Source organism: Panthera tigris, chromosome B3 (genome assembly GCF_018350195.1).
Source record: "Panthera tigris isolate Pti1 chromosome B3, P.tigris_Pti1_mat1.1, whole genome shotgun sequence".
Taxonomy (NCBI): domain Eukaryota; kingdom Metazoa; phylum Chordata; class Mammalia; order Carnivora; family Felidae; genus Panthera; species Panthera tigris.
In genome coordinates, this window is record NC_056665.1 from 118,169,262 (window position 1) to 118,194,750 (window position 25,489).

Consider the following 25,489-nt stretch of genomic DNA (forward strand, 5'->3'; position numbering starts at 1 on the left):
TTCCTCCCCTTCCCTTAATGTTAACATTTGACATAACCATACTACAAATATCAAAATCAGGAAGTTACCATTGATACAATACTATGTAACCATGAGAGTATTATTGAAATTAAGTTATCGCTATCTTGGAGAAGGGACTTACTCAAATGGGATGTATACTGGCTGCTAAGAAATGGAAACTTGGAACTTTCTTGTCCCACAAAAACTGTAAACAAGAAATAGACCCAGGCAGGATCATGAGTGAAATCATAACCAATACTGGAGTTAACTGGGAGCCCATCCCACCTCCAACCTTTTCTCCTTTAACTCTCACTCGGATTTTTGGAAAAGTAAATGGATCTCAGATGTCAATGGAGGATAAAAAACCCAAAAGAATCTGTAACTGTGGTTGACACTATTTCTCTACAGGAAGATCTTTCTCAGTCATCTCTGATTGTTATTTTATTAATCTTACTATGGCATTGTTTTTGATCCCCATATGTGTATATGTATGTATGTATTTATTTACGTTTTAGACATTAACAGCAATTTGCTCTCACTTGGCAGCCAGTGATTTATCTTGCCTCCAAGATATTTCCAGTTCTCTAACATTTGACATGATCTGTTTAGGCAATATTTAAAAGGTGTCCTAAGTTTAATTCAGATAGTGAAATTACTCATTGATGCTATACTGATCAGAGATAACACTGAAATAATTCTTTCTGAAACTCAACCTTTCCATATTGAATTTATAATAAAAGTCAGTGGGCTATTAAGCATGGAAAAGTTCAGGGGCCTTTTACAAGATACAAACATTTATGGGTGTGTAATTATCTGGGGGTAACCAGAGAGATCCTACCCTAAATCAGGCAAAGGCTTTTGTCTATCCATAAGTCCCTACCCTTAAAATAGGGGCACAGAAATTAATTTTTATGTTTAATATTGGAGATAGTACGCCACATATTGGGGTATTAATCTACAGCTACTTCAAGTCACTAGACAAACATTGGAATTTGTATGAAGTCACTCCTCTCCTACAGCGGCTGATTCTTTTTCAGATTGTGAGCAAGCCGCCCTGGCAGTTGGCCTGTACAATACTTATTTCTTCCATGGAGTTCCTACGTGCTGAATTCCCTACAGGAAGGCACTTTTGAGTGGCCAATGCAAGGCCTCCTCCTTAGCTGCTTTCCCCTCATGTGCCTGGGAGCCATTTCTGCGTCTCTTCACAGCATCCTGGGTATCAGGGAAGGGAGAGGGAGAAGTCACCTTTCACCATGACTTTCTGAAACCTGAGTGCAGATTTCAATTGTGCTGGTGGCTGTGATAGCCCACGAAGTCTTTGTAAGCTGAGTGTCCCTAGATTGTGCACAGCCTGTAACTCTTTAAGCAACAGGTGTTTAAAAAACCCTGCAGCAGTTACTCGGGAGATAGAGTAGTCAAAGCTCACCGAACTCTGAGATCTGGGACCTACTCTGGCTTCTTTTTATTCAGCTTATAAATATTTATTGAGCTTGCCCTCACTGGGCATCTTCTGTATGCTCCATCCACCCTGTTGTGTAACCTAGTAGTAGGCTGAGCTGATTGGCTGCGTTCAGCTAAAGAAACGCACTCAGGAATATGAAGGGCAAGAGGAGAGTGAGGTCAAGGTGTTTATTCTCTCCACTCCTACTATCTCACAGTGGACTGCCTGGCTCCCACCACCATAGCTACAACTCCTGCCAGGCAGCCCTCTCCCTTGAGACTTCAGGCCCAAGGGTCTGCCGCCAACCTTGCCAATGCCTTTGGGAATAGTCTCTTTATGAAACTCTCCACAAACTACCTATTTGGAATGTGCCACTTGATTCCTGCCAGAACCCAGACACAACTCAACCCTCACACTGCCAGTGTCGAGATTTGTGAATGAAGAGCAAAACTCTTCCTGAGCACCCACTATAGGTGGATTGGTGCGGTGCTTTTACACGTTAGCCCATGTAATCATCACAATAAACCTTTTACAGATAAGGAGACTGGATTCAGGGGCTTCATTACATATCTTGCTAAAGATCACCAGGCTCTTAAGGAGCAGGATCAGTCCGGAACCCAGGTAGATCTCACCCCAGAAACATCTACCTGCTCTGGAAGCCACCCTAGGTACTCTTAACTCTAGAAAAAGGCTTGGAAAAGGATGGAGAGGCAATGGAAGGATTAGGACTGCTTCTCCACTGATCATCTGAATTATAATCGCCTGGGATGCTTTATAAAACTCCAGGTTCTCCGAACTACTAGTATCTTTCCCAATCTCAGCGGTCTTGGTACGTCTATTTCCACACTCACTGCGCTGGATTGCATAATAATGAACTCTTATTTTGGCAGATACTTCCTTCCAATCAGACACTAGTGGATTTTCACAAACTCTAGCTGACTTCATACAGCGGCTTAGCGTGTCCAAGCGTCCAATCTGAAGATCGCAAAGTTTCCAATTGCAATTGCTTCCCCGGGAGGTGGAGGGACTCCTGGCCGGACACGTGACTCTGGGGAGACGGCCTTGCTGTTCCGCAGTAATCAGGATGGCGGCTACGGTGACGCTGGAGCCCGCGGGCCGCTGCGCATGGGACGAGCCCGTGCGCATCACCGTGCGCGGCCTCTCCCCGGGACAGCCCGTCACGCTGCGCACGTCCCTGCGCGACGAGAATGGCGCGCTCTTCCGGGCCCGCGCGCTGTACCAAGCGGACGCCGACGGCCTCCTGGACCTGGCGCGCGCGCCCGCGCTGGGCGGCAGCTTTACGGGGCTCGAGCCCATGGGGCTGCTCTGGGCCCTGGAGCCCGAGAAGCCCTTGGTGCGGCTGGTGAAGCGGGACGTGGAGACGCCCTTCGCCGTGGAGCTGGAGGTTCTCGAGGGCCACGAGCCCGACGCCGGGCGGCTCCTGGGCCGAGCGGTGCTGGAGCGCCACTTCCTGCGGCCGGGGATGCGGCGGGTGCCGGTACGCGCGGGCCGGTTGCGCGGCACGCTCTTCCTGCCGCCCGGTGAGTGCGTTGCGTCCCAGGCTGTTGTAAAGAATTGGTAACTGAGACCCACATTTCCTAAACTTACCGCCGCACTCCAGAGCTTGTCATGCATTCTGGATGGAAGTTTTTCCTCTTTAAATTTCATGCCACTTCCCGTATGCTAAAAAGTGGTTTCTGTCTTTGGGGCTCTCCACTGCCCAGGGCGATGAGCGATCTTATCCATGCCCATTTCTCAGATGGGAAAACAGGCTGCTCGGGGGCTGGCGGGCATGGCCGGGCCTGGGTCACAGGGCAGGTGGGAGCAGCGCGGGGATCAGGCAGGGCAGACCAGGTCACCCCGGGCACCCACCACCCTTCCACACAAATAACCTTTATGTTGGACGAATGCCACTGAGCTGTATGCTAAAAAGTGCATTCAACATACTCACAAAGTGCATTTCTTTTAAGTGCCAGCCACGCAGCTGTATTTCAAATACCAGTGTTAGGTAATGAGTTATGCTGCTGTGCAAGAGTGATCTTTGCCTCTTCTCACATCGAACTTCCAAGGGAGCTAATCTAGAGGCCGTCCCCCGTAATCCTAAAAAAACCAAACTGATTGTCCTCTTCCCCCATCATGAACAGTCTGTCGGTGATTCTCAATCTGGGTTGCTTAACCCCTACTCCTGGAGACATTTTTGTTGTGACAACCAAAAGGTGGGGGAGGATATTATTGGCATCCAGTGGGTAGAGGCCAGAGATGCTGCCAAACATGCCGAATGCACAGGACAGTCCACACAACAAAGAAATATCTTACTCAAAATGTCTGTAGTGCTAAGGTTGAGACACCCTAGTCTAAGTAAAAACAAGGTGCTTACTAGGTTAAAGGGGCCCAGAAACAAGACCCCCTACCCCACCTTTTACAACCAAATTCCAGACTGAAACCCCTCCTGTATAGAAATGCTGGAGTTGCCATATCTCAGAGAATCCCTAAACTGAATTCTGTCATTCTCCAAAACAGGAGGCTCTGCTTTATTCTTACAGCTCGTCAGCAATTCACAACCTTAGCCAGTGGCTGCACAGTCAACTGAAATCCTGTGGTTGGAACTGGATCTTATACATCTCTGTATGTCCAGATTCCTAGAGGCTTGCCCAGGGATATAGTAGGAGCTCAATAAATCATACGGACTGAATCAGTAAGAATCCCCCCACCCACCCAAAAACAAACCAAACAAACAAAAACCTTTTACCACCCATATTGGCACCTGATATTTCAGTCAAGTCAATCTTGTGTTAACTATTTCAATGTCTACTTTGTGGCCCATTTAAAATTTGTTTTCTGTCTCAAAGACTTTTGTAAATAACGTAGAAGGGTTCAGTCATTTAACAAATATGTATTAAGCCAGTGACTATGCTACATAGCGGGATGCGATAGCTAGCGAAGTCAGACATGGTCCTCACTGTACTTATAGCCTAATAAAGGACCCAGGTAACTATACTTGCACCTATAAGCTTGACAAGTGCTATGATAAGGGAAATACAGGCCCAGGGTGCTGATGGAGACATAAAAGGGTATCTGACTCAACTCAGCCTTGGGGGAGATCTGGGAAGTCTTCTGGGAAGGGAGATCTAAACTTTGATTTGAAAGCTGAAGGTCAACCAGGTGATAAAAAGTGGAGAGGGAAGAATAGCATATACCATTTTCAGGGGCCAAAGAGAACAGAGCATATTTAGGGATAGTGTTCTTTAAGGTTGGAGTAGAGAATGCAAGGAGGTGGGGAGTATATCAATATCCCTTTTATATGTAGAGCATTGTACAAATTCTTCAAGCATTCTCAAGTAGATTTTTTTTTTTTGAGGAAGATTTTGTGGAAAAGGTACATCTCATCATATGCTACTTGTAATTTGAAATATATATTTCATTTTTGAAAATTATGTGAGAAATTCTGGAGAAAATAAAGCATTTTGTTCCCCCCTTCCTTCTCCCTGAAGGTTACTAAAAAGGAAAAAAAAAAAGGCAACATTTTAAAAAGGGTCCTTTTTTCCACTTGCTCCTCCACTCCCAGCCTTCCTTGCTTCAGAAACTTGTCTTCACTGACTGCCAAAATCTGAAACTCCAGAATGTCTCTGGAGAGTTTAAAGCTCCTTATGATCTGTGGTGCTTTCCAGGTGCAGGACCCTTCCCTGGGATCATCGATCTGTTTGGGAGTGGTGGTGGCCTTTGTGAACACAGGGCCAGCCTCCTGGCTGGACATGGTTTTGCTGTGCTTGCTTTGGCTTATTTCAAATTTGAAGACCTCCCTGAATATTTGGATGATGTGCACCTGGAGTACTTTGAAGAAGCTATAGACTTCATGCTGCAGCATCCAAAGGTGAGTTCTGGTGTTTGCTTGAATGCAGGGGAGAGAGGGTAGAGCCAACACAGGACTGGATCTCAAAACCCTACCAGGACGCTGGGGGCTAGAAATATGTCATGAGACACAAAAGCTCCTTCCAAAGTTATTAGGATTATTATTTTCACTTCCACCCATCTCTCTCCAATCCCTAAGACTTAACTGTTTATTTTCCTTTAATTCTTTTTTAAAAAATTTTTTAAATGTTTTATTTATTTTTGAGACAGAGAGAGACAGAGCATGAGCAGGGGAGGGTCAGAGAGAGAGGGAGACACAGAATCCGAAGCAGTCTCCGGGCTCTGAGCTGTCAGCACAGAGCCCGACGTGGGGCTTGAACTCATGAACGGTGAGATGATGACCTGAGCTGAAGTTGGACGCTTAACCAACGGAGCCACCCAGGTGCTCCTATTTTCCTTTAATTCTTGACCATAATTCAAAGAGTTGTACTAAGACATTACTAACCTTAAATTCTGCTTCTCCATCTACCCCCAAGTGGCCTTATAATGCTGAATAAGGCAACTGCTTTCTCTGGGATTCAGTTTTTCTCATTTATAAGATTAATGTAGGGGTACCTGGGTGGCTTAGTCAGTTGAGTGTCCAACTCTTGATTTCAGCTCAGGTCATGATCCCAGGGTTATGAGATCAAGCCCCATGTCAGACTCTGCACTGAGCATGGAGCATGCTTGGGGTTCTCCCTCTTTCCTTTTGCCTCTGTCCCCTGTTCATGCTCTCTCTCTCTCTCTCTCTCTCTTGCTCTCAAAAAAAATAATTTAATTTAATTTAATTAAAAAAAGATTAATGTAGGGGCACTGTGTGGCTCAGTCGGTTGAGCGTCCAACTTCGGCTCAGGTCATGATCTCACAGTTCGTGAGTTTGAGCCCTGCCTCAGGCTCTGTGCTGACAACTCAGAGCCCGGAGCCTGCTTCAGATTCTGTGTCTCCCTCTCTCTCTCTGCCCCTTGCCCGCTCACACTCTGTCTCTCTCTTTCCCTCAAAAATAAATAAAAATTAAAAAAAATTTTTTAAAAAAGAGGAAAAAGTTTGACTCTTAAGAAACATTTTTAGGACAGTCAGTGACATTTGAATAGGGACTGTATTGGATGCTATTAAGGAATCATTAATTTTGTTAAATGTGATAATGCTATTATGTTTTTATAGAAAAAGTCCTTATCTAAGACTGTAAAAAATAATCAAAACATTTTGATGTGATTAAAAGTGGAATACATGCTCTGCAACTATCTAGATTTAAAGAAACCCAAATATTCTAATGTTAAGTAATAAATGTTAAAAAATGTTCTACAAGGTCTGTAGGGTGACCTAACTCTGTCAGAATTCAGGGACTGGTCTGTTAGCAGAGCTGCTAGAACCTCAATGGCCTTGAACTGTGATTATTGGTTTATTAGGGGAGATAAGGCCCCAGGGGAAAAAGAAGAGACCAATATATCCTATCAGTTCTGCCCTTAGACCTGGGCAAGAGGGGCTTCTGTCCTGGACAGAAGCCTTAGGTGGCCATACTCCCTGCCCACAGGGTGAGGAGTCCAAGGGACCCAGGGAATGTATCCACCTGGAACCCATGTGCCTTACATACACACACACACACACACACACACACACACACACACACACACTCACACACACACACACAAACACCCCATACCCTTGTGATCTGGAATACCAGAATTCTTTGCCAAATAGCACTGATCCTGCTTCCAGGCCCTATGTCTTTCCTCAGGGTCTGTCAATGTGAATACGCCTAGGCCTTAAATATGGAGACTGGGGCGTCCATATACATGTGTGAGAGGCCCCTCAAGGTACATGATGGAGCCAGGGATGGGAAGAGAAGGAATGGGGGCCAGGGACCAAGGACTGGGGCTAGCTCTCCACCTATGCCACGTTCCAGTACAGAACTTCAAGGAGTTCCAAGATTTCAAATTTGAGCCTGACATTATAAACTGTTATGAAGGTATATTTATCAAGGTGGGAGAAAATAATATATTTTATTTTTTTATTTAAAAAAAATTTTTAATGTTTATTTATTTTTGAGGGGGGGGCACATGAGTAGGGGAGGGGCAGAGAGAGAGGGAGACACAGAATCCCAAGCAGGCTCCAGGCTCTGAGCTGTCAGCATAGAGCCCGTTGCGGGGTTCAAACTCACGGACCGTGAGATCATGACCTGAGCTGAAATTGGACGCTCAACCGACTGAGCCACCCAGGCTCCCCAAGAAAATAATATATTTTAATAGTTTGTTTGTTTAATAGCTTTTAAATGTTTAAGTATGGGGTACATGGGTCTCTGTGTCTACTCTTGACCCAGTTGCCACAAATATTAGTGGAAGGCCTGTGTACTAGGAAGTCAATTGATTTGGTTATTAGAAAACACACTTGAGCTTTGTGGATTGTTGCATAAAAAAAAGAAAGCAAATGACATTTAAGAAAGCTAGCTAGAGAATATAAAATCACTGTTTATGTCCTCCATTTACAAATTCTAGGCTTGTTCTCTCTTTTTCAGGTGAAAGGCCCTGGTGTTGGGCTTCTTGGCTTCTCCAAAGGAGGTGACCTGTGTCTCTCAATGGCCTCTTTCTTGAAGGGCATCACAGCCACTGTACTTATTAATTCCTGTGTAGCCAACACAATAACTCCTCTGCATTACAAGGATATGTTTATTCCCAGTCTTGGCAGTGACCCAGGGAAAATTGTAGTTACTGAGTCAGGGGTTTTAATTTTTTTGGATATTTGGGATAATCCACTGGAGGAACTCAACTATCAAAGTATTATTCCATTGGAAAGAGCCCAGGGGCCTTTTCTGTTTCTTGTTGGCATGGATGATCATTGCTGGAAGAGTGAATTCTATGCTCGTATAGCCTCTGAACGCTTACAAGCCCATGGGAAAGACAGACCCCAGATAATCTACTACCCAGGAACTGGTCACTGTATTGAACCACCTTATTTTCCTCTTTGTAGAGCTTCTGTGCATACAGTGTTAGGCCAAGCAATACTCCATGGAGGTGAGCCAAAGGCACAGTCAAGGGCACAGGTAGATGCCTGGCAGGAAATTCAAACTTTCTTCCATAAACATCTCAATGGTAAAAAATCTGTGCCGTCCAGCAAAATGTGACATTGTAATCATAGACCAGATACTATGAATAAAAATCTAATTCATACAACATGTATTGGATGAACACATCCAATACAGATGTGTTCCCAGAACACATAGGAAACTTTTTTTTTAAGTTTGTTTATTTTGAGGGGCTTTGGGTGGCTCAGGTTGGTTAAGCGTCCAACTTCTACTCAGGTCATGATCTTTTGGTTCGTGGGTTCAAGCCCAGTGTCAGGCTCTGTGTTGACAGCTCAGAGTCTGGAGCCTGCTTCAGATTCTGTGTCTCCCTCTCCCTTTCTCTCTCTCTGTCCCTTCACTGCTCACATTCTGTCTCTCAAAAATAAATAAATATTTAAAAAATTTTTTTGATAAAGTTTATTTATTTTGAGAGAGAGAGAGAGCATGAGCACGGGAGGGGCATAGAGAGAGCGAATCCCAAGCAGGCTCCACACTGTCGATATGGAGCCTGAAGTGGGGCTTGAACTCACGAACCGTGAGATCATGACCTGAGCCGAAGTCCGACACTTAACCAGGTGCCCCTATGCACATTCATTTTAAATGGTCTTTGGACACTGGAAGATAAAAGCTTGTGGAAGGCATTGTGTTTTTTCAGGTGGTATGTGCAGTGATGCACAAAATCCAATATTCGTGGCCACTATAACGTTGGATTTTGTAGACAGAAGTAAAAATTCCTTGAATTCTTTTTCTTTTTTTTAAAGTTTTTTTCTTTATATATATATATTATATATATATAATATATACAATAATAATAATATATATTATATATTAAATAATATAATAATAATAATAATATATTATTATTATTATTAAGTAATCTCTATGCCCAGGGGCGCCTGGGTGGCTCAGTTGGTTAAGTGTCCAACTTCAGCTCAGGTCATTGTCTCACAGTTTGTGAGTTTGAGCCCCGCGTCGGGCTCTGTGCTGACAGCTCAGAGCCTGGAGCCTGCTTCGAATTCTGTGTCTCCCTCTCTCTCTGCTCTTCCCCTGCTCATGCTCTCTCTCTCCTTCAAACATAATTAAAATATTTAAAAAAAAAAAGTAATCTCTATGTCCAATGTGGGCCTTGAACTCACAGGCCCAAGATCAAAAGTTGCATGCTGTATAGACTGAGGCAGCCAGGTGCCCCACATGGGTTGTTTTTCTAAAGCTGGAGATCTTCAAAGATAGAGGGACTTTAACAAGTACTTTTCAAAGAACACACGGTTATTGTATGGCTCTAAAGCAGAAATTCTTGGTCCAGTGACCATTTAGTTTTCAGTGGCAAATATTTTTGAAGCCATAATAGGACACATGACAGTTATGATCTTTAAAAAAAATTTTTTTTAACGCTTATTTATTTTTGAGACAGAGAGAGACAGTGTGAGTGGGGAAGGGGTAGAGAGAGAGGGAGATGGAGACACAGAATCCAAAGCAGGCTCCAGGCTCTGAACTGTCAGCACAAAGTATGACGTGGAGCTGAAATTCACCAACTGTGCCCTGAGCCAATATATTTTATTATATATATATATTATATATATATATAACCACAAGATATACAATATAATATATATTATATTGTATATTATATATTATATAATATATGTTATTATTTTATATAAATATTAGTATTTATATATTATGTAAATATATAATATACAATGTATAATATAATTATATAAAAATAATATATATATAATATATAATATATATATTCCTTGACACAGCAGTTTAATGGAATGTTTTCACCTGGATTAATTCACCTCATTTTACACATGTTTTAATTAAGATAGAATTCTACAGTGGAAAACATTTTAAATTATATCAATACATTTTTCATCGTAAAAGATTTCGAGTAATACAGATAAAATTCAACCCTCTTAACTCATTACCCAATTCCAGGCTTTTCTTAGGGCTAATTACAGTTATTAACTTGAAGCATACATTTCCAGGGGCACCTGGGTGGCTCAGTCCGTTAAGCCTCTGACACTTTTGATTTCTGCTCATATCAAGATCTCACAGTTCATGAGTTCAAGCACCTCCATCGGGCTCTGCACGAAGAGTGCAGAGCCTGATTGGGATTCTCTCTCTCCCTCTCTCTCTCTGCCTCACCACCACTCTCCAAATTAACTTAAAAAAAAAAAGTATACCTTCCAGAACCATATTATTTGCATGTACATACATATATTTGCATTAACGGAAACATAGGATTTTGTCAATTAAGCACCTTTTTCTTGGGAAAAAAAAGTCATGATGTAAGTTTTTCTGCACATAAAAACATACGTTTTTATTACTTGTGCCAGGCCACGAGACAATAGAGATCATTTCCATAGTGTATAAATCTGTACTGCCTCATCTAAAACGTTTACATTTTAATTTTAATCCCCAGCAAAAATAATTTCAGGGAAGGAAAGGAGTCTATTACACGGAGCCTCCTTCAGCAAGGTTTAGGGAATTGTGACCCCAGGTGGCCAGAGAGGGATTTTAAAGAAAGAACGACGAGGATTTTCTGTCAAAAGACCTTTAACTTTTCCTTCTCGCCACGTCCAGCGTAGGCTGGGGATGAGCTCCTGTCTCTTTTAGGCGGTCTTACTAAAAGGACCCCAATACCGTGACCCACCCCGGGCCCTCCTAAGTTGCCCCTTCTTGCAGCCCTTTGCTGAGTAGCGCGGGAGAAACCAGCTCGGGTTCTCTGGTCCGCTCAGCCACCTCTGGCCCCACTGGGCCCCGCCCCCGGCCCCGCCCCGCGTGCCCTGCTTCAGCCGCCCGGCCCCGCCCCATTCGGACAGGCCCCGGCCTGCCCTGCGTGGCCCCGCGGAGAGAGCTGACTCCCTCCCACACGAACCCGGCCGCGTGTGTTTGGCCTGAGCCAAAGCCGCGAAGATCCGGGGCCATGTGGAGGACTGTCCATGCCGTGCTCCGGACCCCCGGAACCCCACTCCTGCTCCGGAGGTCAATGTCCACATCTGCCCTTCTCGCCCAGAAGTCTGCGACCTTGACCGTCACCCCCAAGACTGGGCTGGCCGACGAGCTCCTGGATATTAAAGTGGAGGGCTTAGGTCCCGGGGAGCGGGTGACCCTTCGGGCGTCGGCCGTCAGCTACCGAGGCCGCCTCTTCCGATCGCTGGCCCACTACGAGGCGGACGGCCGCGGGGGGTTGGACCTGGCCAGGGACCGGGCTCTGGGCGGCGACTTCACGGGCGTGGAGCCCATGGGGCTCCTGTGGAGCCTCACGCCGGTCGGCTCGGAGGATCCCTGCTTCAGCCAGATGCCGAGAGGCGTGATGAAAACCCCCCTCAAAGTGGAGGTGACCGTCCACCACGCGCCGCAGCAGCAGGCGGTACCGCTGGGCCCGGCGCTGGCCTCTGCCCAGGTGCAGCGCTGGTTTTCCAGCCCGGAGCTGAGCCGCGCTCGCCTGCAAGCCGGCCGCCTGCGGGGCGTCTTCTTGCTGCCCCCAGGTGCGTGAGGTCTTTTCCGCAGAGGGCTTTGCATGGATTTAGGAAAAATGATTTATGAAAGCCGGCTTGCTTTGCTAGCTAACTTTCATCTGAAAAACTGAGCGAGCGCCTCGGTTATTTTGTCGCCTAGACACCAGGTGGGACAGTCACTTTGCTAAGTGGTGACTGGGATTTAAATGCAATTTGCTCGGGAACCTCTTTTCTGCAGGCTGCCCATCCTTCAGACTCCCAGTGCTGCAGCTGCAATTACTTGTGACTAAGCATATTCTAGTAAGCATAACATTGTTGTAAAGTTTCTCCCATTAAGTATTTGTTTACCTGTCTAGTAGGCAGAGCTTTGTGTTAACTTTTTTAGTTATCATTTCTTGTAAAAATGACGAGAATAGTGGATACAAATCTATCTTGTCACTGGTATCTGCTCAAACCCAACATAACTGAAGCCCTATTACATATATTGTTCACTTTTTAAATTCTGGTTTCACGTTAGGATACCGATGACTTTTTTGTTGTATTTTCTGACATCCTCTAATTCCTTGGAGACCTTCATCATGATGAGGACACTTCTGTTGCTCATTTCATAGATCAAAGAACAACTTATTTTATAAATGAGTAAGCGAGGCCTAAAGTGTTTTACCCAAATCACACAGCTAGATGGTGCTAAAATCAGGGTGCAGTCAAATTCTTTGAGCTCCAAACTCAGACCTCCACAGTAACATGGGCTGAGGAGAGAATGAGTGAAATAGGTTTTTGTTTTGTTTTGTTTTGTTTTGTTTTGTTTTGTTTTGTTTTGTTTTGTTTTGTTTTGTTTTGTTTTGTTTTGTTTTTAAAAGCCCAGTCTGGCTTATCTTCTGCTCTCAAATGTCAGGATTCTTAGGAACAACTAAGAGTCTTTCAAATGAGAGATTTAAAACATTTTCAGGAACACCTGCGTGGCTCAGTTCAGTTAAGCGTCTGATTCTTGATTTCCTCTCAGGTCAAAATCTGATTCTTGATTTCCTCTCAGGTCATGATCTCACAGTTGGCCAGTTGGAGCCCCACATCTGGCTCTCAGCCTCTCAGTGAAGAGCCTGCTTAGGATTCTCTCCTCTCTCTGCCCCTCCCCTGTGTATACACACACACACACACACACACACTCTCTCTCTCTCTCTCTCTCTCTCTCTCTCAAAATGAATACATAAACATTAAAAAAATTTTTTTTTCATAGTTGAGGGTGTGGAGGGGTTTTTTAAGATCCTATAAGGTCCTAGCAAATTTACATCCTGAGGATCAAATTTCTCAATTGAAACAAAATAAACAAATTCTCAGTTATTTTAATGTGATAATCAGGTTAGTATCTTGAAGGCTGTGGTTGGAAAAACCTATTGCTGGAATAATTTGAGGAACTGTGTGTTGTCTTTTTCATGGCTTGCTTTAGGGATTTTGGAAGTAATCTTGAATCCAGAAATGCATGAAATTTATCTAATTTTAAAAAGAGCAGATCAAGATATGCTGAGATATCCAAATGTTAAGAAAACCACCATCTAAAAATCACTATCTTAATATGTATACTCTAGCTTTCACTTTGGTGGCCAGATATCCCTTAACTTATTTCTAGATTTAAAAATTTAGGAACAGCTTCTGGCACTGGAATTTTAGATTTCTTGTTTAGTTTATATTCTAATGTTCTTGCCTCTTATTTTGTTCTTATAAATTTATCTAGCGCTTTTAGTTGGAATAACACAAAAGAATGTATCTGAGAAATACTAGGAGTCAATTGGCTGAGAAATTCTTCTCTTGGAATGTTGAATGAATAACATAAGCTACAATAGGAATGTTGAAAGAGAAATAACAGATCAACATTAGAAGGAAAATAGTTTGACATTTTACTCCCTTTCCACTGCCAGGGAGCAAGAATTTACTGTCCCCTTCAAGGTCCTTCTAGCTTCTAGCTGGATTAAGAGTCAAATTGACAGGAGACAGATTAACAGGAGAACATCAAATTTGATTCTGTATGTATGGGAAATCCATACAGACGTGGAAATTCCAAAGACAGGCAAAATGAGGTATATATGTCATCCCGAACTAAGGAGAAAAGGTTAGGGGTCTAAGACTTTGAAGGGAAGGAATGCATTTCATAGGGCAATAAGAAGAACGGGTGTTTGGAAAGTCGATTTTTGCCCTGCCATACGGTGGCCACTCAGATAAAATTTATCTCTGGCAATAACCCTCATTCTGGGAAAGACCCCCAACTGAGATTTTTCCATGTAGTTAAGGGAGGAGCAAAATCATTCCTCTGAGCTCACAGGGTCTCAGTTGCCTTCAGCTCAAAATAATCCACATGCCCAAGTAGCATATTGTAAGTGGAACTCCCCTGATCCCCTTCAAACTCAAAATAATCTTTATACTAAATTGGTCCATCTAGGGGCAGCCTGCCCTTGGCCCCTATACTACACATATTGTTCATTTTATATTACACCATCATTAGACCTTTAAAATAGCATAGGCTATTTTATTTAGGGATTTGGGTAACTCTGTATCTGAAGCTCATTGAGAACTCAAACGGCCCTTTAAAGTTGGATTTTTTAAAAGTTTATTTATTTATTTTGAGAGGGAGAGAGAGAATCTCAACCTGTTGGCACAGAGGGCATGATCTCATGAACTGTAAAATCATGACCTGAGCCAATATCAAGAGTCAGACGCTTAAATGACTGAGCCACCCAGGTGCCCCAATTTGCCCTTTTTTTTGTTTTTAATGTTTATTTATCTATTCTTTTGAGACAGCTTGAGCGGGGGAGGAGCAGAGAGAGAGAGGAACAGAGGGTCTGAAGCAGGCTCAGTGCTGACAGTGGAGAGCCAGATACAGGGCTCAACCTCATGAACCGTGAGATCATGACCTGAGCCGAAGTCTGTTGCTTAACCGAGTCACTCAGGTGCCCCGTGGACTTCCTTTTTTTTTTTTTTTAATTAATTTAATTATTTTAATTTACATCCAAATTAGTTAGCATGTAGTGCAACAATGATTTCCGGAGTAGATTCCTTAATGCCCTTTACCCATTTAGCCCATCCCCCCTCCCACAACCTCTCAAGCAACCCTCTGTTTGTTCTCCATATTTAAGAGTCTCTTCTGTTTTGTCCCCCTTCCTGTTTTTATATTATTTTTGCTTCCCTTCCCTTATGTTTATCCATTCTGTGTCCTAAAGTCCTCATATGAGTGAAGTCATATGATATTTGTCTTTCTCTGACTGACCAATCTCAGCCTAATACCCTCCAGTTCCATCCACATAGTTGCAAATGACAAGATTTCATTCTTTTTGATTGCCGAGTAATATTCCATTGTATATATATACTACATCTTCTTTATCCATTCATCCATCGATGGACATTTGGGCTCTTCCCATACTTTGGCTATTGTTGATATTGCTGCTATAAACATGGGGGTGCATGTGTCCCTTTGAAACAGTATAACTGTATCCCTTGGATAAATACCTAGTAGTGCAATTGCTGGGTCATAGGGTAGTTCTATTTTTAGTTTTTTGAGGAACCTCCATCCTGTTTTCCAGAGTGGCTGCACCAGTTTGTATTCCCACCAGCAGTGCAAAAGAGATCCTCTTTCTCTGAATCCTCACCAACACCTATTGTTGCCTGAGTTGCTAATGTTCGTTATTCTGACAGGTATAAGGTGGTATCTCATTGTGGTTTTGATTTGTATTTCCCTGATGATGAGTGATGAGCATTTTTTCATGTATCGGTTGGCCATCTGGATGTCTTCTTTGGAGAAGTGTCTATTCATGTCTTTTGCCCATTTCTTCACTGGATTATTTGTTTTTTGGGTGTTGAGTTTGAGAAGTTCTTTATAGATTTTGAATACTAACCCTTTATCTGATATGTCGTTTGCAAATATCTTCTCCCATTCTGTCAGTTGCCTTTTAGTTTTGCTGATTGCTTTTCAATTTTATTTATTTATTTATTTATTTATTTATTTATTTATTTATTTATTATTTTTTATTTTTTATTTTGATGAGGTCCCGATAGTTCATTTTGCTTTTGTTTCCCTTGCATCTGGAGACTTGTTGAGTAAGAAGTTGTTACAGCCGAGATCAAAGAGGTTTTTGCCTGCTTTCACCTCGAGGATTTTGATGGCTTCCTGTCTTACCTTTAGGTCTTTCATCCATTTTGAGTTTATTTTTGTGTATGGTGTCAGAAAGTGGTCCAGGTTCATTCTTCTGCATGTCGCTGTCCAGTTTTCCCCAGCACCACTTGCTGAAGAGACTGTCTTTATTCCATTGGATATTCTTTCCTGCTTTGCCAAAGATTAGTTGGTCGGATTTCTTTTTAATGAGGTATTATAGTTTCATAACTCAAAGACTGCCAGAATTATTTGTTTAGATTAATCAGGACTTACACTTCAAACCAAAACATTTTCCATATTTTTTTTTGCAAATTTTCATATTTTTTCACCATTTTCCAGTGATATCTCACAGGGAAAAATATAAAAACATTTTTACATTTATAGCTTCAAAATAGCCAAAACAAGTATCTATTTCAAGCACAAGAATAAAACTGTTTCAGCCAAAACAGATGTTTTCTTTTCAAGGCAAATAGGTGAATGTTTTATTTCTTTTTTAAAGTTTATTTATTTATTTTGAGAGAGAGAGACAAGAGAGAGCTCAGAAGAGGCAGAGAGAATCTCAAGCAGGTTCCACACTGCCAGCACAGGACGCGACATGGGGCTCGAACCACAAACTGAGATCATAACCTAAGCCGAAACCAAGAGTCAGACACCCAACTGACTGAGCCACCCAGGCACCCCTAGGTGAATGTTTCAAAACAGAAAAAAAATTAAAAATTTTTTGAAGTTAAAAAATAAAAAAATTTTTAAAGAAAAAATATAAAGTGTACAATTAGAATTTGATTTAGAAAATCAAATTAACTGGGTATCATGGTCCATTAAATGTCCTGTTGTCTAATCCCAGATTAATCTTCTTTCCTGGTTTATAGGAGATGGTCCTTTTCCTGGTTTGATTGATATGTTTGGTGATGGAGGATTAAATGAATCTCGAGCCAGTCTCCTGGCTTGTCGAGGTTTTGCTACTCTGGCTTTGCCATTTTTTGGCTATGAAGATCTACCTCCAATCATGAAAGACTTAAATTTAGATTACTTTGAAGAGGCAGCTAAATTTGTGCAAAGTCACCCAAAGGTGAGTGGGATTGTAGAGAGAAATGCATTTAAAATGAACTCCTTAGGACCAGGAGAGAGTGAAAAGAAGGTGGTACTAATGGGTTGGAAAATATCTATAACAAATACCTGTTGAATGAATTCGTGAATGGATAAATAAATACATAAGCTATCTGATGAATACCTATATGCTTTTTCTTTATTGAGTGCTTTGCGACTTCATTAACAATCATACTTTCTCTCTTTCTCTCTCTCCCTCCCTCCCTCCTTCCCTCCTTGTTTGTCTTCTTTTTCTTCAATGTCTAGGTTAAAGGTCCACACATTGGAGTGATTGGTTCTGGCAAAGGGGCAGAGTTGGCATTTTCCATGGCTAGCTTTCTCCCAAATATAGCTGCAGTTGTGAGCATCAACGGCTGTGTCTCTAACACAGCTACTACCCTTACATGTGGTAGATCAATCCTGCCAGGACTGCCTTTTAACCTAGACAAAATCTCTGCCATGGATTCAGGGGTTTATGATGTTAAAGAAGCGCTGGAGGACCCCTTGGATCCAGCCTACCGGGAAAGTCGTATCCCCCTTGAAAAAGCCAGTGCCCATTTCCTTTTTATAGTCGGAGAAGATGATAGGCATTGGAAGAGTTCTGTTTATGCTGACATAGCTGTGAAGCATCTCACAGAGCATGGGAAGACAAATTTTACTCTTTTAAGCTATCCTAACGCCGGCCACAGAATAGATCCCCCGTACAGCCCTTTTTTCTCTGTATACCTTGATCCAGTGTTGGGAGTGCCTATTCTGGGAGGTGGGCAGCTAAAAGCTCATGCTGTCGCTCAGATTGAGTCTTGGAAGAAGATCTTGGAATTTTTGCACTTGCATCTAGGGTAAAGTCTAACAAACTAAGTTTAGAATATGTGCAGAACCATTTAAGGGATTGATTGAATATTTTTGACAAATGACTGAAATCTAGATCTCTCATGGGCATCTGCAAGCTTTTAAAAGAAGTAAAAATACTTGCTTCAAGTTCATCAGAGCCTGTAACTTTGGTGACTATCCATGTTTCTCCATGTTTGGTTGGTTTGAGCTTCAACTCAAGGTAATTGCTAAGTGAAAACCAGTTTTTAATCTGCCGTTTACCCAGCCTTCTCACTTACCCTCCCTGTCACCTGTACTTCCAAAGGTTTTTTTAAAAAAAACTGGCATATGATAATTAGTTTGCTATTATCTGTCCCAGAGGTTATAAAACTGTTTTAAACAGGGGTGAATACATGAATATACGCCCCAGGTTTTATGGTGAGCAACGACTGGGTTATGATAACTTTCTCATAAGAGAATAAGATGCTGGACTGAATTCTAACACGATGACCCAGAGGCTGATTTGTGGTAGACTGAAGTCAGAATCCTTTCTGTTGTTAGTCAGGTCTTGATTTTTTTTTTTTTTTCTTCTAATTGCCACCTGTTCAAGGATCTTTAAAGAAACTTAGAGAGGCACCTGGGTGGCTCAGCCAGTTAAGTGTCTGATGCTTGATTTTGGATCAGGTCATGATCCCGTGGTTTGTGAGTTTGAGCCTGGAATTGTGCTCCATGCTGACGGCGCTGAGCCTGCTTGAGATTCTCTCTCTTTCTCCCTCTCTCTCTGCTCCTTCCCTGCTCACACTTGTGTGCTCTCGCTCTCTCTCAAAATAAAAAACTTAAAAAAAAAAAAAAGGGAAAAGAAAGTTATAAATCCAAAAATACTTACTTGCTTTAAAACTGCCAAGCAGTTACTAAGAAGCACTGAATCTTTTTTTTTTTTTAACATTTATTTATTTTTTGGGAGAGTGCAAGCAGGGGAGGGGCAGAGAGAGGGGGACAGGGGATCTGAAGCAGGTTCTGCACTGACAGGCTGACAGCAGTGAGCCCAATGCGGGGCTCGAACTCACGAAACAGGAGATCATGACCTGAGCTGAAGTCAGACCTCAACCGACTGAGCCACAAAGGTGCCCTGACACACTAGCTCTTTATAATTCCCTTATCTCTGTTTGTACTTTAAAAAACTTTTCTTAACACTTTGTTTCAAAAATATATTTAAAAATAGGCACATTCCAGTTCTCCTCCCAAGTTGATAATTGACACAAGTAGACAATGTAATTATCTGAGGGAAACAGAGTTCATCCCTTCTACTTTACGCCACCTTCCCCAAAAATGTAATTACAATTTGTGGATAAGCCTTAATTTATTAAAATAATTTTAATGCAAGTTCTGAGCTTTGATCTTAAACTTTAAAAATATGTGTGGAATTAGAAGATATTAACATTCTGGCCTTCTCATAATTTAGTTATTTTTTTTTCTTCTACATAATTGGAGAGAAAGATTATGGTATTAATTATTAGCGTTTGATTTTGGTTGATCAGTAGATCTTGCAGTCAGAACTATATTTTGGGCTCTTCTTGGCAGAGGATGAGGTATTGTCACCCTAATTTGCAGTAGTAACACTATCTAAAAAATTTTTTTAAGTTTATTTATTTATTGTGAGAGAGACAGAAAGTGCAAGTGGGGGAGGAACAGAGAGAGGAGGACAGACGATCCAAAGTGAGCTCTTCGCTAACAGCAGAGAGCCCAATCAGTGTGGGGCTGGAACACATGAAGTGAGAGATCATGACCTGAGCCAAAGTCTGATGCTCAACCGACTAAGCCACCCAGGCGCCCCCACTATTTAAATTGTTTTTTAAATGTTTGTTTATTTATTTTTGAGAGAGAGAAAGAGTGCTAATGGGGGAGGGGCAGAGGGAGAGAATCCCAAACAGGCTGTATGTAGTCAGCGTGGAACCTGATGTGGGGCTCAGTCTCAACTGTGAGATCATGACCTGAGCAAAAATCAAGAGTTGGATGCTTAACCGACTGAGCCACCCAGGTGCCCCTATTTTAAAAATTAAAAAAAAAAAAAATTAATACAAGTTTCAAATTATTAACATCAACAAGAAAGCATATGTCATACTTTATATATATGTGTGTGTGTTTATACATATGTATTACTTCCAGATTTTGGGGTTATTCATGTAAGATTTTTAAAAGATTGTTTTCTAAGTTTGATTTATTGAAGTAATCTCTACCACCCAACATGGCCTCAAACTCACGACCCTGAGATCAAAAGTTGCATGCTTTTCCTACTGAGCCAGCTAGACATCCCTAAATGATGTTTTTTAAAAAACAGACCGGGGCACCTGGGTGGCACAATCGGTTAAGCGTCCGACTTCAGCCAGGTCACGATCTCGCGGTCCGTGAGTTCGAGCCCCGCATCAGGCTCTGGGCTGATGGCTCGGAGCCTGGAGCCTGTTTCCGATTCTGTGTCTCCCTCTCTCTCTGCCCCTCCCCTGTTCATGCTCTGTCTCTCTCTGTCCCAAAAATAAATTTAAAAAGTTGGAAAAAAAAAAAAAAACAAAAACAAAACAGACCAAAAACATAGGGGAGAAATTGGCTTTTTACCAAATAAGTATAATGAGAATAGTAATCTGGGAAGTGGACTATTGAAAATTGCTACATTGCTCATTCTAATTTGAGCTGATAAATTTTTTGACTATATAAATAACCTAAATAATTAATGACTCTCTCAGGCTTTAAGTTTTTTCAAAAAAAATTTTATTTTAGGGTATACAACTTTTAGCTATTTTGCTCAATCTCTAATCAGCTGTTAAACATGATGATTTTTCTTTTATTCAACCCACATTCTTGTTTAGAACATTAAAGTTTCCTTAACATTTGGTTTGCTATCATTTCACACTATTTTACTGTTCCTTTTCAATGTGATTTCTGAATTTGGGGAAACTGTTTCAATGATATTTTTAATCTTTCTCTTATCTTTCTCCTAGGCCTGCAGCAACAAGTAGATCCAAAGCCATAGTTTCTGGTGAACAGCTTTTGGGATCTATTTTGCCATTTTGCAGGATTTAAGAGAACAAAGAAAGGATCCAAAGTATATAATTCTTCATTCTTTTCCTGTGTGAATGTTTTTTTAAATTTTTATTTAATTTTTAATTTTTTTTTAACATTTATTTATTTTGAGACAGAGAGAGACGGAGCATGAACGGGGGAGGGGCAGAGAGAGAGGGAGACACAGAATCGGAAGCAGGCTCCAGGCTCTGAGCCATCAGCCCAGAGCCCGACGCCGGGCTCGAACTCACAGGCCGCGAGATCGTGACCTGAGCTGAAGTCGGACGCTCAACCGACTGAGCCACCCAGGCGCCCCTGTGTGAATGTTTTTAACCTTTGAGAATCTGAAACTCAAAATGTACTTGATGGGAAATGTAGCATGATATTATAAATTAATTTTCAGAGACCAGTAAATTTTTGCTTATATATTGGTAAATAGTTTATATAGAGGTAAATAAAACATATTCATGGTCAAAGTTTACTCCTCCAATGACAAGGAGGAAGTAAAAGTAACATTCTCAGCAAGTATGAAGATAAAATTAATTTGCTAGTGATATTTCACAAGTAATGCAATGTCTTATGATGTAATCCACAGTTTTGAGTAAGAGGCATACTCTGTTATGAGATCTGTTTGAGGATTAGATTCCCCTTCCAACCCCATCAACAAAACTGGCAAAGATTTTGGCAGCCAAGAAAAATTCTAGTTTGGAGACATGTAGAGAGAGGTGTGGAGATCTCAAACAAACAAACAAAAACAAAACAACACTACAAGAAAAAAGGCTGCATATGTTATAAATATCCATTTTAATTTTCTTTAATACACATTTTACTTTTCCTATTTTTAAATAACAATAGTTAAATTACCTTTTTCAAAATGATATTTGTTATTTCAAAATTTAAAATAGCCACATTATAGAATAACCAGAAAATAAGCAAAATGAACACTTTAGTCTGCTAAGGCTGCCATAACAAAACACCACAGACTGGGTGGCTTAAACAACAGAAATTTATTTCCTCACAGTACTGGAGGCTGGAATTCCAAGATCAAGGTGCCTACAGTGTTAGTTTTTGGTGAGGCTTCTTTTGTTGGCTTCCAGGTGACCATCTTCTTACTGTGTCCTCAGATGGCCTTTCTTCTGTGACCACCACTCCTGGTGTATCTATTCCTCTTATAGCGACACTAGTTATATTGCATTAGGGCCCCACTCTGATGGCCTCATTTAACTGAAATTACCTCCTTAAAGTCCCTATTTCCATAAACAGTCACATTGGGGTTAGAGCTTCAACCCATGAATTGCGGGGGTGGGGGGGACACAATTCAATCTGCAGCAAACAATAGACGCTCATAATATTCTTTAAGATATAGGTATGTATAAATGTGTGTGCAGTATACAATTTTTAAGAAGATTATACCAGCTATTTTGTTTGATAACTTGCATTTTAAACTCAAACATCATGGCTGCCTGCATGTGAGCAGATGCATTTCCGCAGCATTTTTAATGGAAGAATATTATTTCATCATTCGGATGTTCAGTAATACCAATTCGTTTTTGTTTACATTTGGGTTGTTTATCTTTCTGCTATTAAAACCTTGAACATAAATCTCTGCACTTGTCTGATTATTCCTTCAGGATGAAGTCCTAGAAGTCGAACTACTGGGTCACAGAGGTGCCCACGTTTTTAAAGCTTTTTATACTATTGCCAACAGCTCTCCAGAAAGGCTGTGTCATTATAAACAGGTATATACGCGTCCCCATTTCTCCATGCCCTTAGCAACTCAGTATTTTTACCATTTTTGTCTAATTTAATAAGAGGAGGGGAGGGGACAAAGACACTTCGGTTTTATAAAACCAGCATTTTATGCTTTCATTCTCCTCTGGAGGGGCTGGGGGAAGGTAACCGAGGAAATTCTGCTGAATATAGCCTCAATCGGATGCCAAGGTGAATTACAGAAGGTGATAAAAAGAAAGATGCGAGGGGCAATCTGCAGGGGAAGGGAATTTTATGGCAAGGTTTTAAAGTTTTAAACTTAGGCAGGTACATCACTTCAGATTAGCTGAAATTGCTTTCGGCAAAAAGCATCTCTGGACCACTCTGCGCCGTTAAGCTCTCACGTCCCGCATGCCACCAGCAGCCCCACCACAGCGACCGGGAGGCGAGCTGCAGCCCTGCGGGAGGACCGAAGCGGCCGCCGCGCCATCCCACAATGCCCCGCTCACGCCACCGTGGGGGGGGGGCGGGGAGAAAGTACCGCTGCCAGGGTTGGGATCGGCGGAGGGTTCCGAGAAGTGCGCACGCGCACTGACCTCGGCGGGCCCTAGCAACCAGAGCAGTGACAGTAGCAACGGCCGGAATGGTGAGTACCCTCTAGGCCTCGTAGCCAAAGAGGAGAAGGGATTGGAAGTGGAAAAGGGTGACTGTGGCGTGTTAAGGGTGAGGGGGTCCTCGATCAGCGGAAGGAAGCCGGTAACCGACGCTAAGCTAGCTCAGGAATCAGAGGCCTGAGGCGAAAGAGAAGCCCTGCCACCGGGTGGTCTGGGGTGAGGGCGGCCTGGGGCGGATTGCAGGTTGGGTTAATATGGTCGGACTCTGACAGAGAAAAGGAGGGCAAAGGACAGGAAATGCTCGAAAAAGAGCGGATGAGAGTGGGAAAGGTGATGGAAGGCAGACTGTGTGAATAAGGATTTTTCTGTACATAGAAGTAATTTTCTCTCTGGCGAGACGGGGCGCGGGGAGCTAGTTATGAGAAGAATGTGTGTAACACCGAGTGCAGCAGTATTCCTAACCTGTGATGTGCCCAAGTTGCCCTCTGAATGACTGTAAGTGCAGTTGTTAGGTAGCATTGTAAAGCCCACTCTGATAGAATATATTAGGATAGCGTTTCTCAAATTGAAGTACGCATAAGTATAGGCGGCCCAAGATTGAGCTTGTTGGAATGCACGTTATGAATTTTTAATATGATGGGGTTCTGGAATGTCCATTTCAACAGTGCACCTCAAGTGATTCTAAAATTGGAGGGTTTCCCATCCCATTTAGAGAAATACCGCTACCTTGGATTTGAAATCTATCAGTGGTCTATCCAATCAAAGCTCTTTCCGAAGTAGTGATTTTACCTACTGATGTTCCTCAACTCCTACTTAAAGTATGCACTGTTTTGCTTACAGATTTGGTAGATCCAGCTAGTAGTTTGAAAAGGAATGTTGTTGGTTGGTTACAGACCCAGTCAGAGCTGTTTAGCAATGTATGTGATTGTCCTGCCAGATGGAGATGTTTATGAAGAATAAGTATAATTAGTTGTCTTCTTTTTTATTTTCAATGTTTATTTATTTTTGAGAGAGAGAGAGAGAGAGACACCGAGTGTTAACAGGGGCAGGGGAGGGGCAGAGAGAGAAGGAGACACAGCACTCCAAGCAGGCTCCAGGCTCTGCGCTGTCAGCACAGAGCCCTTGCAAGGCAGGGCTTGAACTCCCGAACTATGACTCCCGAACTGTAAGATCATGACCTGAGTGACCTGAGATGAAGTTCATGCTTAGACTGAGCCACCCGGGCATCCTTAATTAGTTGTCTTCTTTTTGTGATTCCAGTGCGGTTTAAGTGGGGAGAGATTGAGCCCAGGAAATTGAAATGATAACGAATTCATGCCTGCCCTCAACCACAAGATTAAATACTACTCTTTTAAAAGTAGTTTTCTCTGTGCTTTCCTTACTTTATTCCACAGACATGTAGCTGAAAACCACTGGCAAAGAGAGTAAAAAGTTCTGGAACCTAGGTTTTTGTTTTAAGTTTATTTATTTTGAGAGAGAGAAAGAGAGAGAATCCTAATCAGGCTCCACACCACCAGTGCAGAGTCCGATGTGGGACTCGAACTCACAAACCACAAGATCATGACCTGAGCTGAAGTCTGACACTTAATGGACTGAGCCACTCAGGCACCCGTGGAACCTAGGTTTATGTTCAGGTGAAGAAATAATCCACTCTAACTAATTCTGAAAGCATGTACCATGAGAATTATTGAAAAGCTTCAAATAGAGAATCAGGAAGCTAGCTGAGACTGGAAACTGGTGGTTCTAGAGCCCTCCAGAAATCAGGCCCACATGGTTTTTTAATTAAAAAACACTAGCTTCCAATGTCTTTAAATGATCATATTTCACATCAAAACCCAGATTTATGGCCTCTCTCAAAAATCAGAAATATCATATTTCCCCATTGGATACATTTTTACACCCATTTTTGTATTACTAAAATATGGTGGTGTCATATAATTGGCAACATCTTTTATTTATTTATTAATTTAATTTATTTATTTATAGAAAGAGAGTAGAGGAGAGGGGCAGAGGGAGAGAGAGAGAATATTAAGCTGAGCTGAGCTGAGCATGGAGCCCAACCTGGGGCTTGATCCCACTACTCTGGGATCATGACCTGAGCCGAAATCAAGAGCCTGTCACTCACCCGACTGAGCCACCCAGGAGCCCTGGCAACATCTTTTCTCTCTTACTGGTACATAAAATAAGGGTGTTTTTTCTTTAAAACTTTTTAATGTTTACTTA

At 42.2% G+C, this 25,489-nt stretch overlaps 3 protein-coding genes across 3 annotated transcripts in view; all 3 read left to right on the forward strand.

Moving 5' to 3' along the window:
* Nucleotides 1-2,525: 2,525 nt before the first annotated feature.
* Nucleotides 2,526-8,606, forward strand: ACOT6 (acyl-CoA thioesterase 6). The gene is made up of 3 exons (XM_042987767.1): nucleotides 2,526-2,982; nucleotides 5,110-5,312; nucleotides 7,842-8,606. Exons 1-3 carry the CDS (start codon nucleotides 2,526-2,528, stop codon nucleotides 8,445-8,447), a joined length of 1,266 nt encoding a protein of 421 aa, XP_042843701.1. The 3' UTR covers nucleotides 8,448-8,606.
* Nucleotides 8,607-11,266: 2,660 nt separating this feature from the next.
* Nucleotides 11,267-17,921, forward strand: LOC102962890 (acyl-coenzyme A thioesterase 1-like). The gene is made up of 3 exons (XM_007095323.2): nucleotides 11,267-11,884; nucleotides 16,862-17,061; nucleotides 17,346-17,921. Exons 1-3 carry the CDS (start codon nucleotides 11,320-11,322, stop codon nucleotides 17,919-17,921), a joined length of 1,341 nt encoding a protein of 446 aa, XP_007095385.2. The 5' UTR covers nucleotides 11,267-11,319.
* Nucleotides 17,922-23,221: 5,300 nt separating this feature from the next.
* Nucleotides 23,222-25,489, forward strand: part of DNAL1 (dynein axonemal light chain 1) — a 45,136-nt gene continuing 42,868 nt past the window's right edge. Inside the window, exon 1 of the mRNA XM_007095087.3 lies at nucleotides 23,222-23,298. Coding sequence (XP_007095149.1) covers nucleotides 23,296-23,298 — 3 coding nt within the window. The 5' untranslated portion in view covers nucleotides 23,222-23,295. The remainder of the gene's footprint in view (nucleotides 23,299-25,489) is intronic.

Coding starts and splice junctions, on each gene's coding strand:
- LOC102962890 (XM_007095323.2), top strand. CDS start 11,320: ATGTGGAGGACTGTCCATGCCGTGCTCCGGACCCCCGGAACCCCACTC. Junction 11,885..16,861: donor CGTCTTCTTGCTGCCCCCAG/GTGCGTGAGGTC, acceptor CCTGGTTTATAG/GAGATGGTCCTTTTCCTGGT. Junction 17,062..17,345: donor TTGTGCAAAGTCACCCAAAG/GTGAGTGGGATT, acceptor TTCAATGTCTAG/GTTAAAGGTCCACACATTGG.
- ACOT6 (XM_042987767.1), top strand. CDS start 2,526: ATGGCGGCTACGGTGACGCTGGAGCCCGCGGGCCGCTGCGCATGGGAC. Junction 2,983..5,109: donor CACGCTCTTCCTGCCGCCCG/GTGAGTGCGTTG, acceptor GGTGCTTTCCAG/GTGCAGGACCCTTCCCTGGG. Junction 5,313..7,841: donor TCATGCTGCAGCATCCAAAG/GTGAGTTCTGGT, acceptor TCTCTTTTTCAG/GTGAAAGGCCCTGGTGTTGG.